General features: G+C 36.7%; 1 protein-coding gene across 1 annotated transcript in view; it reads right to left on the reverse strand.

Moving 5' to 3' along the window:
• Positions 1 to 792: 792 nt before the first annotated feature.
• APPL1 (adaptor protein, phosphotyrosine interacting with PH domain and leucine zipper 1) overlaps positions 793 to 13,314 on the reverse strand; it is a 47,829-nt gene continuing 35,307 nt past the window's right edge. The window contains exons 19-22 of the mRNA XM_044005318.1: positions 12,972 to 13,118; positions 12,103 to 12,153; positions 6,892 to 6,981; positions 793 to 5,909 (exon numbers count right to left, since the gene is read on the reverse strand). Of these exons, the coding sequence (XP_043861253.1) occupies positions 5,760 to 5,909; positions 6,892 to 6,981; positions 12,103 to 12,153; positions 12,972 to 13,118 (438 nt within the window). The 3' untranslated portion in view covers positions 793 to 5,759. The remainder of the gene's footprint in view (positions 5,910 to 6,891; positions 6,982 to 12,102; positions 12,154 to 12,971; positions 13,119 to 13,314) is intronic.

Below are 13,314 nucleotides of genomic sequence, written 5' to 3' on the forward strand. Positions count from 1 at the left end.
ATGGGCAAATTCCTGAATTTTTTTGAGCCTAAGATGGGGGAATTTTAACCAATAAGCATTTATTAAGCGCCTACTATATGCTGTACCCTATGCTAGGTGCTAGGGATCCTTTAGCACCTTTGTGTTGCCGGCAGGACACACATCTAGCAACTTTAATGCACAAGAAGGCACATGTGAAGAGGGCAAGACTGTTAGAAAAGAGATTTCAGGATTAGGAACAGAAAAGGCCTAATACTTGTTATCATATAACCTTATCTTAAAGGGATTCTGCAGAAAGGGCTTTGTAAATCAGACTTCAGTAGTTTGATTCTCTGGGTTTACTTAGAAAGTGAACTTACCTTAAAAACAAACAAAAGCCCAGTACCAATTTCTAGTCATTTGCTTTCTTAGGTCAAGTACAAAATAAGTAGGGAGGAATTTGGTTGAGGTCTTCAGTTAAATAAGGGTTTAAGGTAAATGTCTTTATATAAGATGCTGGATGTCTGTTAAGCTTGCTATTAAGAATGCTAATATAGGAAGTTGTGTTTTAAATAAATACGTATGAATTTAAATAAAATGTGGTAACATTGTCAAATTTCTAATGACTCCAGTTACCTGAATAGAAACTGATCACTGCTGGGCATACAGAAAAGTACAGATAATCGGCAGATTTATTGATAAAAACATGATAGACAGCATGTGATTAAATGACCTACATGATTTTGTTCCTGTATATTTTAAAATAATGGATTTAAACACCAGTTTCTATATGTAGAAAGTTAGGTAATTAGACATTTTACATGCATCTTAAGAATATCATACTCTTCTGGCTATGCTAGTATTCAGGCAATACATCAATAATTTGATATAAAAATAAAATGTGAGAGAATCAATCCCTTTCCATCTTTAGTTTTTAAAGGCAATGCCCAATTCAGTAAACAAGAGCACCTTCCAGAACCCTGTGATGTCCTCTGCCTCACCGAGTTTATCAGATGTGGGACTTAAAGCACCATAGGCTACTTTCACAAGCACATATTTACTTTGTAGATTGAGTGATGGACAGTCTTTTACAAAAACATTTGCAACAATAACTGCCATTAATAGTCTATTTTTTCTTAAGTTAAAGGGTCAGATTATGAATGTGTGTATACAGATGCAGAATATACATGTATCTAGATTAGTTAAATTACTTAAGTAAAAATTCTTTTCCCTTTGTTTCCTGACCCCTCCAAGAAAGTTTACAAACCTTATAAAATATAGAGAGGACTGGCCCACACAAATCAACCCCTATAAGAATGGGATGTTAAGTACTAAAGAAATTATAAATAACAGCAAGTGGGAAATTCTATCATTTAAGCAACACTATAGGTTTGTGCTGGTGTATACATTCACCTGATCCTTTAGAATAGAGGTGTCAAACCTGGCCCAGCAAAACTCTCACATGATGCTGGACATATATCTAAATGTAATTAGGAAATGTTTAACAAAACACATAAAAATACAACACAGATCATTAATTTGTGGCTGGCAGGGATTGGTTTCTTTTTGAGTCTGACCCTACTGTTTTCGAGGATGGCACTTCTATAGAAGGTGCTTGGTGGTAGTCGGACCAAAAGTAAATGTAAGCCTTCTAACATGTTAAATCCAATTATTGAAAAATGTCACTTTCCACTGCCTGTCACATTCCTGAAAAAGTGGCAATACATAGAATTATAGCTTTGTAAACAGAAGAAAAAAGTCCACATCTTTGACAAGGTATGTGATTTGAAAGCATTTAGATTCAATACAAAGATTTATATTCCATTCACCTACTTCAAACCCCAAATCACTACATATAAAACATGTATTTTATTATACATTTAAAATCCAAATGGCATATTACCTTCAGTCCTGTCAGCAATATTCCATATCTATTTTTACAATATAAAAAATCCCAAATGTCACCGTTGTCTTATATACAATCCCAAATTTTGCATGTTTTTTAATTATTGAAATTATTGAAAACTGCTGAAAAGTACACCAATAAAAGGATCAATCTAGTATTACAAAAATTTGCCCATGTCACATTACAAAATCACCTGAACATACTACAAAAAGTAGTCATTTTTGTACATGAACTCGGTTTGTACATGGACCTGTTCTCATGTTAGCTTTTCATATACATGGTAAATTATCTTAGATCATCACAAGTGATGGCTTAAAAAATGTAATGAAATTCTGATTTCCCTACAGATGTGTCTTAATAATTGAGTCTCTAATTCCATGGGAATGAAGATCAAATCTCATAGATGTAAGGTGAGCCATTTCTCCAACTGGAATGAAATACTCTCCATAACAGGGGCCCTTTTGGCTGCCTGAAGTGGAGCAGATCCGAGCTTAAGCTATTAAATGAAACAAGAACAAAACCAAAATCAATGATATGATTCAATGCTCTGTGGGCCAATGGATGCTTCGGATGCTTAGAATTTAAAAGAAAACTTTCTATAAAATACTTGGAACTTCCTAGATCTGTTTCTAAAATTTGTAGAAGGGTTGATTTCTTTGTTGAATGAGAATTCTCATATTAACATCATGTTCATGTCTTAATTATCTATTCCCTTTGTTCTTTGTCCTTTTAACTTGGGTCAAGTAGCCTTTTTTAAAAAAATGACATTTTAGGGTTCTCTTATAAACACCCATGAAGGGGAGGTGTTCCAGTATGGCACAACACTGACTTCAGGCACTATTTGAAAGATGCCAACCAGTGTCCAAAGTGGAATATTTGACAGTAGTTGAAAGGAGAATATAACAGGTGGCTTCTAAGTTTTTTTTTTTTTTACTTTGGTAAAAAGGTAGGGAAAGGTAGGGCCTAGGAAATTTTCTACTTATATACTCTATGTATTTCTTCAGGATGTGGATTGACTTAATCATTAAGAACATTAACCAGGGGAAAACACCTTAAACCCTAATCCTATTATCACCAGGATTTAAATTAAATAAATATATATATGAAGCACCTACTACTCCATGCAAGGCACCTATGGTGCTGAGGGCAGAAACACCTATATCACAAACCCCTCCCTCAAGAAACTTGTAGGGCTTGAGTTTGGCTTTAAAATAGCAGAAGGACTCTGGCATGCAGAGTGGTTGGGGGTAGTGGATGAGGGCTGACAGGGTGAGACCAGGAGAGAGAGAATAGTCGACTTTGACTAGAATGTAGAATATATAATTGGGAAATAGTATATTTTAAGGCTAGAAAAATGTTGGAACCAGGTTGTAAAGGACATCGAATGCCAAGACCAGAAGTTGACAATTGATTGAGAGGGCAATGGGGAGGTTTGAGGATTGAAGAGTGAAGTGATCAGCTCAGTGCATTAAGATTTCGAGGACCATGGTATGAATGTTAGATTGAAGAGGGGATCAAAGGGAGACCAAAAAACAAAATCAACAGGCTATTATTATAGTCATCTAGGCAAGAAGAAATGAGACTGAACTAGTCAAGTGGAAGAAATTTGGTAAAGTCCCTTACAACGATCAGAAACAAACATAGATAGTCAACTCTCAGTTATCTATAGCAGAATAGAGGCTGGAATCATCTAGGGTAGCAACTAATTAAAAATAATTTTTATTTGGCTTTAGAGTTTTTAAATGTACATATGGATATGGATTTGATATCATAAAACTGACAACAGTTCAAAACAAAAGTGAGAGCATGTTGTAGGGACTCAAGAAAAACAGGAAAATCGCCTGCCTTCCTCATTTTGCTCTCTCCAAATCAACAGTCATACTGGATTAAGGATAAACAGTATTAATTTCATCAGCTTACACAGAACTTTCTGTTCTTGCTAAAATTTTCCCTTGTTTCTTGTTTTTAAAGAAGTTCCCTAAAGGTTGTAGAGACTGCATTGGAAATATGAGTAGATGGACACAAGCTACGATGTAAACAAAGGATTTAAGCAGAATATGCGCCACTCAGCAATAACAACTTAAGAGCAAGATTTTACATGGATGATTATTGATCAGAGAACAATTTTTCATGTGAAGGAATTAGTTCATACTGACATTTATACCATTCTCTATATAAATGGTAAGCCATATCACATCCTCCAATAAATTCAATAATTTGTTTATAAATTTGTTTTTTTTAAACTACATGTCTTGGTAACATAATGCTGCCAATAAATTAAATAAGCCAAAATCTCTACTTGGCACACAGACAGATAAAAGAAAGGCCTAATTAAGGATCCTATGTCACTTGTTCTAGTGATCACAGAAAGCAGTAACCCCACACACTGAGTGAAAGCTGAAATTGAACCCTTCTAGTCAGTTCACTTTTGAGAAAAATCCCTGCATTTTAAAGAATAGTTTTCCCTTGTGAAATTCTAGATTGTTATTGGAAATTGTAATTTTTGACCAAATTCACAAATTGACTGAAACATCTTAGTACATTTAATTTGCTGAAACTATAGTTTTGTGTGAAATTCTTAAATTTAGGAGAAGCACTATTTGCCAGAAACATTAGTAATTGTAAAAAATAAACATCTGACATGGAATAGCCCTGTAGAAAATTATCATTTATAACTATGGCTCAGAGCCCAAACCACTTTCCTTTGTCAATTTTTCTATAGCATACTAGACATTACATGTTTTTCAATCTTGTGCATGTGTCTTCCACTTATTAGAAGAGTATTATTTACAATGATTAGTGCAAATATGGTATTTTTATAAATTAGTTGTTTACTATTATGGATGGTTCAATATCATACACAGCAAGAAGCTGAGGGTTATTTATCTGTGAAAACTTGGAGGTCAACTGAAATTATTCCAAGCAAGCACAAATTCCCCAATATTTCAGGGATTTCTGCTTAATCAGTAAACATAATTTCTAAAGAACTTTTGCTGCAAAGTCACTCAATTGTAATGAAAATTATGATTTTATATGATATAAAAAATAGAATTCATCACTGAGTAAAACATACCAAAGGCTACTTTGCCTTATCCATATCCAATATCTAAAACGTATTTGAACAAAAAGCTGTCCTTTCACAAGTCCCCAGATCTTCTAACTTTAACCAGTACTACTCTGTGGCAGTAATTCAAGTCCCAACCTGAGAATGAGAGTGTGATGCTCACATGCCAACAGCTAGGTTCATCTTCACAAGGGGATGCCTTTGTTTCTATTTCCATAGACACCAGGATGTGATTACGATTACATCCCATGAAGTCATGCCAAGGATAGATTCTGAGATTAAGTGGCACCTCCCTGAAAACTCTAAACCATACACATCAAACCTGTGTCCCAGGACTGCTCCAAGGAGTATTGCACATTCACGGTTATAACATCAGTCTCACAAGAATGAGCGATTCTTTGCAATAAAATGCAAATGGTTTTGAACCTGTTCAGTATAAAGCTTCTTCTAGCTTCTGGCAGACAGAAAATAACATCCCCATGTATAGCTGAAGCCCAAAGATAAATAATTCCTTTTTGCATATACCCAGGTGCAAAGCCAAGATAAAAAGTTTGAAATTGGGCGGGGGGGGGGGCACTCCCAATTCAGTATAATTCTGCAGCAACCTACTTCAGTAAACTGACAGATTTTTTTAAACATATGGAATTAGGTGTTAAGTTATTGTTATTACAGTAATTGTAAGTCGATTTTATGAGGAAAAAAAATCAATGTAAAACTTGGTTGCCAAGTCAGTCTTCTAGAAAAAAATCTGAAGTATCAACCTTGATGCCTCTTAAGGTCATTTCACTTGTGCTGTTTCACCTCAAAAAGCCACCCCCAAAATGGAGAACCTCATGCTTCTGACTCTTTCTTCTTCTTTCCATCTTCTCCCAAATCACTCTCTTCAGACTGGCTACTACTTAGGACCACAAATTGTCCTTCTCCACTTGTCTGGTTTGGTCTACTGGAGGCAGCTATTAATCGACTTTGTTCTTCTAAATCCTGGTAGAAATAAGAAATCACAATGAATTTTATGGCTCTCTGTAATCAGATGAAAAACCACAGGGCTATCATAAAATAACACTAAATCACTAAAATGAGAGACTACTTGAAAATCTAACTAAGGACTTTTTCAGAACTAGCTTTGTTTCAAGAACTCTTGGGAATGAGTAAGCTAAATATTATGTTGGTGTCCTAGAATACTCTTTTTGCTTGCAAAATAAACACTTGGGGAACTGCCTCAATTGATCTAGAGATATTTTTAAAAAGAAAACTGACTAGTGTTATAAGTTCCATTATCTTCTAATTCCACTTTGATTTTAAAATCATACTTCTAGTGCCAAGCACAGCACCTAGCACATAGCTTAATAAATGCTTGTTGATTGCTTGACTGTCAGCTTTTGACCAAAAGTGTTATCCCTCAATTTGATCAATTTTTTTCACTGACCAGACTTGGCTCTTTGACTCTCAGACGATTAAAAAAAAAATCAAATGCATCCCTCCTAAAAACAACATCTGTCCCAGTTTTCAAGACTGTCAATAGTACGTCCTGCTGGCTCTGAAGACCATTCTTAAAGTGCTCCAAAAATGTACCGAGCACTAGCACCCTACTTGTGATTCCTCTCTCTTAAGGGGATGTCACATGTGAACATGTAAATGACAACATGGCTATGAAAACACCAGGCTCATCACTTGCCAGGTCACTCAACAGACTTAGGTGATATTCTGGAAAGTGGTTCAAATTACACATTGACTTTGATATGTAAATTTTTTTTGGTGAGGCAATTGGGGTTAAGTGGCTTGCCCAGGGTCACACAGCTAGTTAGTGTCAAGTGTCTGAGGTCACATTTGAACTCAGGTCCTCCTGATTCCAGGGCTGGTGCTCTATCCACTGCACCACCTAGATGCCCCACACATTGACTTTGAAAGAAAACTCAAAAATACCTCTGCTGTCCCAATAACAAGATTTTAGAAAAAAGGATACCTTCTCAATTTGTTTCTGTTTATTCAGTTCCTTCTGTTGTTTCTCTTTTACTCTCTCTATTTCTTTTTGTTTCTCTGATGCTCTACGATCCTGAAGAAAAGGCAAAGTCCATTTATACAAAACGAATTTGCATTCATGTTTTTAGTAATCTATTCTAGAGATGAATTTTTACTTGATAAGAGCACCTTAAATCTTCTCTTTTACATGAAAACAGCCATGTAATAGGTTGTTTTTAAACTTCAGCATTACATTTATGTGGAACTTCAAAATATTTTGTTTCAGAAATACTTGCAGTGATGCCTCCATGGGAAGGAGGCAGACGGTCTGGCTTCTATATTCCTACTCCAGCAAAACCCTGAAGTCAGTGCCAGACTTAATGATGATCAAGAAATTGAATGAGATGCTACAGTAGGTGATCTCTCCCATCCCTGAATGCCACAGGCATAGGATCATACCGAAAGGCTTGGTGTCTAAGGGGAAGCAAGGGTGGAGAACTCTCCCCTAAGACACCTCAGGGTACAGACCTTGGAAACGCTTGGGAGCAGCAGAGGGCAGCAATCAGTGTGTCCCTATGGCACTTGGACTGGGGCACCTCAAGCCCAGGGCTCTGAACTCCCTAACACTCTGTCCTGAGATACAAGAGAAGGCCCTTAAGAACTTCAAAGATCCATGAGGACACAACCTCAGAAAATGAAGATCATCATGGGAACCTAGAAGACCTGAGGCAAGCAAAGCAGGGGCTAGAGCACAAACCCCCCAATTCAGGAACTAAAGTTGAATAGAAGAAAACACCAGCCAGCAGCAAAAAGTACTGCAACTCTAGAGATTCAAAAATGAAAGAGTAATTCTATAATAACTGTAAGCAGATACTTTTAAAGGAAAAAATATTTCTCACATGGACCATATGAATACTTAGAAGTAAAGCAAAAGACTAATTTAAAAAAAAGGCTCTGGAGGAAAGAACTGGAAAAAAGAACAAATACTTTAGAAGTGAAAATAGTAACCCTAAGTCAAGTAACAGGCTCTGTGAAAACTAGACTACACCAAATAGAAGTCAATGGCTCCATGAGACAGAATTATTAGCACAAAATCAAAAGAATGAAAAAAGAAACAGAAGAAAATATAAGCTCTTTGATAGAAAAAACAACTGACCTAGAAAACAGATCAAGGGGAGAGGATTTAATAATCACTGAACTAGGGGGCAGCTAGGTGGTGCAGTGGATAAAGCACAGGCCCTGGATTCGAGAGGACCTGAGTTCAAATCTGGCCTCAGGCACTTGACACTACTAGCTGTGTGGCCCTGGGCTAGTCACTTAAACTTCATTGTCCCGCTCGCCCCCCCCCCCAAAAAAAATCACTGAACTACCTGAAAGTTAGGACAAAAAACAAAACAAAACTGGACAATATATTTCAAGAACTTATAAGTTAGAACTACCAAGATCTATTAGAACTAGGGGGGAAAAATAAAGAATGAATTCACCAAATCATCTCCTGAAAGGAACTTCAAAAGGAAAAGTTCCAGGAATGTCATGGCCAAAGTGTCATAGCCAAAGTCCAAAACTCCCATCATCAAAAACAACAAAACAAAACAAAACCTACACATATCTAGAAAAAAAGCAGTTCAAGTACCAAGCAACTATAGTCAAGATCACATGAGACCTGATAGTGCCTAGTATAAATGAGAGGTAATTATGGAATATGATATTCTAAAAGGCAAAAGATAATATAAATACAAAAGAGTCCAAAGAGATGTTGAAAGATAAATTTATCTGAGTAATCAGAAGCAACTGTGTGATGGTGTAGTGCTAACATTCTAGTAGGGAGAGAAGAAATAAGTGTTTCTTTAGAACTTTAGTGTCTTAAAAGGATACTGAGGGATTACAGAAAAACAAGTCCTAGAAGTAGACTAATTCTGTTATGTGGGTTTTCAGAGGAGAAAGAGAAGGGAGGGTAAAAGTAACATACTAGTAAAAGAGAAGAAAGGGGTGGGACTTGCAATCCATCACAGCTGTGTTAAGAAGAGGAAATAGGGGGAATGGGTATCAGACAAGCCTCACTCGTATCTACAAAAGGAGGGCTGAACACATATACACACACAGAGTTTGGTGCAGAAATACATCAAACTCAACACAGGAAAACAAATAAGGGTGAGGCAGAGAGAAGGGTAAGAGGGAGAATAATACCAGGAAGGGAACAACCACAAGAAAAACAAATTTCCTGATCCCTTAAGAAATGCAAAGAACTAACATTTCAAGAAGTACCTTAGACTGCCACAGAAAAACAGGGAAAGGCCAAACAAATTGCGGCAAAAGAAGGCAATGGGACATCACTGCGTGTAAAAAATGGCGAGAGAGCCTATTTAAGAGAATCATTAAATAAATTCACACAATGAAGTAAACAGAGCTGGGAAAACAATTTACACAAGGACATCAACAATGACTAGAAGGAAAAATAAGACTAAGAGACTTAAAAATTGATCATTATGATGTCCTCAATGGACACACGATGAATCACGTTACCCGCTTCTTGAGAGAGAGACAACAGGTACAGAGAGTGCATTTCTGGACATGGACACTGTATGAATTTATGCTCCTTGACTTGTATCAACTGAAATGAGGGTAGTTCTCTCTTTTTTTCTTGCTTTTTAATAGGGTCAAGAGTGGGGTAGGAGGGGATCTGGAAGGAGGAGAGGTTAGCAATAGTATTGTAAAAAAAAAGACTTGAGTAACATTTAAAAAATATACAGAAGAAAACAGAAGGGAGTTCAGAAGGAAGCTGAGATAAGTAGATCAGTTCTGAAAATAAGGTGTAATTACCAACAAAGTCCAGCAGCAACAAACAGAAAGAAAAATTCCATTTAACATAACTGTTGAAAATATAAAATACTTGGGAGACTATCTGCCAAGACAAATCCAGGGACTTTATAAACACAACTATAAAACACTTTTCACACAAATAAAGTCAGATATAAAATAATTTGAAAAATATTAATTGTTCATGGGTAGGCTGAGACAATATATTAAAAATGACAATCCTACCTAAATTAATCTATTTATTTATTTAGTGCCATACCAATCAAACTATCGAAAAAATATTTTGATTGGGGAAGATTTTAGGACCAAAGAATATATAGAGTGCATTATAAAATGTAAAACAGATAATTTTGATTATATGAAATTAAAAAGTTTTTGCACAAACAAAACCAATGCAACCAAAAATTAGAAGGAAAATTTAGAAAATTAGAAGAATGAAAAGAAAACTGGAAAATCTTATTACATCAAGTATCTCTGATAAAGGCCTTATTTCTCTTTTTTTCTTTTTCTTTTTTTTTTTTTTTTGCAGGGCTATGGGGGTTAAGTGACTTGCCCAGGGTCACACAGCTAGTAAGTGTCAAGTGTCTGAGGCCAGATTTGAACTCAGGTCCTCCTGAATCCAGGGCTGGTGCTTTATCCACTGTGCCACCTAGCTGCCCCCTAAAGGCCTTATTTCTCAAATAGAGAACTGAGTCAAATTTATAAGAATACAAGTCATTCCCCAATTGATAAATGGTCAAAGGACATGAACAGGCAGTTTTCAGAAAAAAAAAATCAAAGCTATCTATAGTCATGCAAAAAAATACTATAAATCACTACTGATTAGAGAAATGCAAATTAAAACAACTCTGAGGTAACACTTCACATTTATTAGATTGGCTATCTAATATGACAGAAAAGAAAAATGATAAATGTTGGAGGGGATGCTGAAAAACTGTATCACTAATCCATTGTTGGTGGAGTTGTGAACTGTTCTGACCATTCTGAAGAGCAATTTGGAACTATGTCCAAAGGTCTATAAAACTGTACATACCCTTTGATCCAGCAATACCACTAGCAGGCCTGGATTTCAAAGAGATTCAAAAAAAGGGAAAAGAACCCATTTGTTTTTTTGTTGTTGTTTTTTTTGCAGGGCAATGGGGGTTAAGTGACTTGCCCAGGGTCACACAGCTAGTAAGTGTCAAGTGTCTGAGGCTGGATTTGAACTCAGGTACTCCTGAATCCAGGGCCGGTGCTTTATCCACTGCGCCACCCAGCCGCCCCAAAAGAACCCATTTGTACAAAAATATCTACAGGAGCTCTTTTTGTAATGGCTAAGAATTGGAAATTGAGGGATGCCTACCCATCAAGTGGGGAAATGACTGAACAAGTTGTGGTATATGACTGTAATGGAATATTATTGTGCTATAAGAAATAACAAGCATGATGCTTTCAGAAAAACCTGGAAAGACTTACATGAATTGATTCAGAGTGCAGGGGGCAGATCCTAGAGAACATTGTGCATAGTAACAGCAATGTTTTATGATGAACAATTGAATGATGTGGCTAGTCCCAGTAAAACAATGATCCATGATATTCTCAAAGGACCCATGATGAAAAATGTTATCTGCCTCCAGATGACTTATACCATCTGAATACAGACTGAAGCATATTATTTTTCACTTTCTTTTTTAATTTTTTTCCTCCACCAAATGACTGACATGGAAATGTTTTACATGATTGTACATATAAAACCTATATCAGATTACTTCCCATCTCAGGGAGGGAATTGGAAAGGATTTGGATAGCAAAACTTTTTAAAAATACAAAAAATTAAAAAAATTGTTTTTACATGTAATTGGGGGAAATAAGATATTAAAAGTGAAAACAAAACAAAACCCCACAAAGCTGAGGCCCATGGAGGTTATGAAATACTTGGGGTCACATAGCTACTGAGTTATGGGTCCAGTCAGAATTCAAACTCAGATCTTCTGACTCCAAAGGAATCCCCCCCACCCCCCCACAAAGACATTTAGTCAAAGCTGTACCCAAATTATCTCCTCGACAACATCATGGACAAATGGTTGCCTAGTCCTTGGCTTGAAGACCTCTAGTAGTTTCCTGAAACAGCCCTTTTCACTTCTGAATACCTGTTAGCAAGATTATCTTTAAAACAAACCCTAAATTTGCCAATTACTACCCATTTCTCTTACTACCCAGCCTCTCTTGCATGTGACACAGCTTCATGGCTTCTCTAAGCTCTGTACCCAAGTTCTTTCAACTAATCCTTTAAGGACAGTGATCCAGGTTTGCTGCTTGTTTAGTAACACCTGACCCTAATTTCCATAGAAATGGCCGGCTTTGGGCAGTATGCAAAATCAACATGCACATTTAATAGAGCTATGTTTTGGAGTCTTACCAATTCAGCATGCAAAGCGATTTGTTTTGCAAGTCCAACAGAATCACAAATCTAAAATTAAAGAAAAAAAAGTTTGAAGAAGGCAAAACCGCCCCCCCCCCCCCAAAACAACAACCTTAAAGCATTCTCACTTTGAGGAAATAAATCTGAAGAAATTATCCCCAAATCCCTCTGGTAAAACTAGATTCACCAACACAGAACAAAATAAGTGGCCTAAGAAGCCATCCCCTTTGAGGCCAAATTTGAACTCAGGTCCTCCTGATCCACTGCACCACCTAGCTGCCCGCCTTGGTTTGTTTTTAAGAGCCTGTTGGCTCCTACCTTCAATAACCCTCCTTTATGCTTTCTTACGTCCAGTGGAAGGACACTTCAGATTCCAAGAGTGCAATAAATGTCCAAGATTATTGCTTCTCCTACTTTGAAAAACAGTTGTTCTCTATTCTTTTCATAACTGAAGTAGACCAAGAGACTTTCATCTATGTCTGATGGTAGAAAGGTGCCATTTAGAGATATCTCCATTCCAAATGTTCCTATCTGAGCTCATACTGGTCTGATCGGCCACAATGGGACACTGTACATGGACCCCTACATAGTGATGTCATTCTGGTCCTCTTGGATTACGAAGGACAACAACCAACGAAGTAACAAGGAATGGATCATTCACACATTTTACTGACCACAGACTGCACAATGCCTTGTGCAGATCCAAATATGGTTGACCTACTGTGCAGGATCTACTGTCCAACGGTCTCAGCCCCCAACTTTCTTAAGCAGAGGAGTGGGTAGTACTGGGAATTCCTTTAGGGCTTTACTAAAAACTATAATATGTGTCTTACAAAAAAGGGAACAAATGTTAAAGTGCTAAGTACCTTTTCTCCTTCATTGTTTGATTCAAATATGTAACAGACCGATGTGGGATGACTCTCTACTCTGCCTCCTGATGTCCGAAGCACAAATCCAAAGAGACGTTTACTTTCCTGATGTGTAGCATACAGGACCACATTAGGCAATGGAAACTGTGAAAGACAGACAGACAGACAGACAGACACACAAACACACAAAATCAATTGTAAATAGTGAGAATCTCAAAGCATTAGTCTTTTAAAAAATACAGCCTCTAGTTTTTATTCTAACAATTATTAATTTTGACATAGTATTAATCCATGCTTCTGCCAACAGCAAATGTCATCATACTTAATGGACATGGCTGAG

This window comes from Dromiciops gliroides, chromosome 1 (genome assembly GCF_019393635.1).
Source record: "Dromiciops gliroides isolate mDroGli1 chromosome 1, mDroGli1.pri, whole genome shotgun sequence".
Classification (NCBI taxonomy): Eukaryota; Metazoa; Chordata; class Mammalia; order Microbiotheria; family Microbiotheriidae; genus Dromiciops; species Dromiciops gliroides.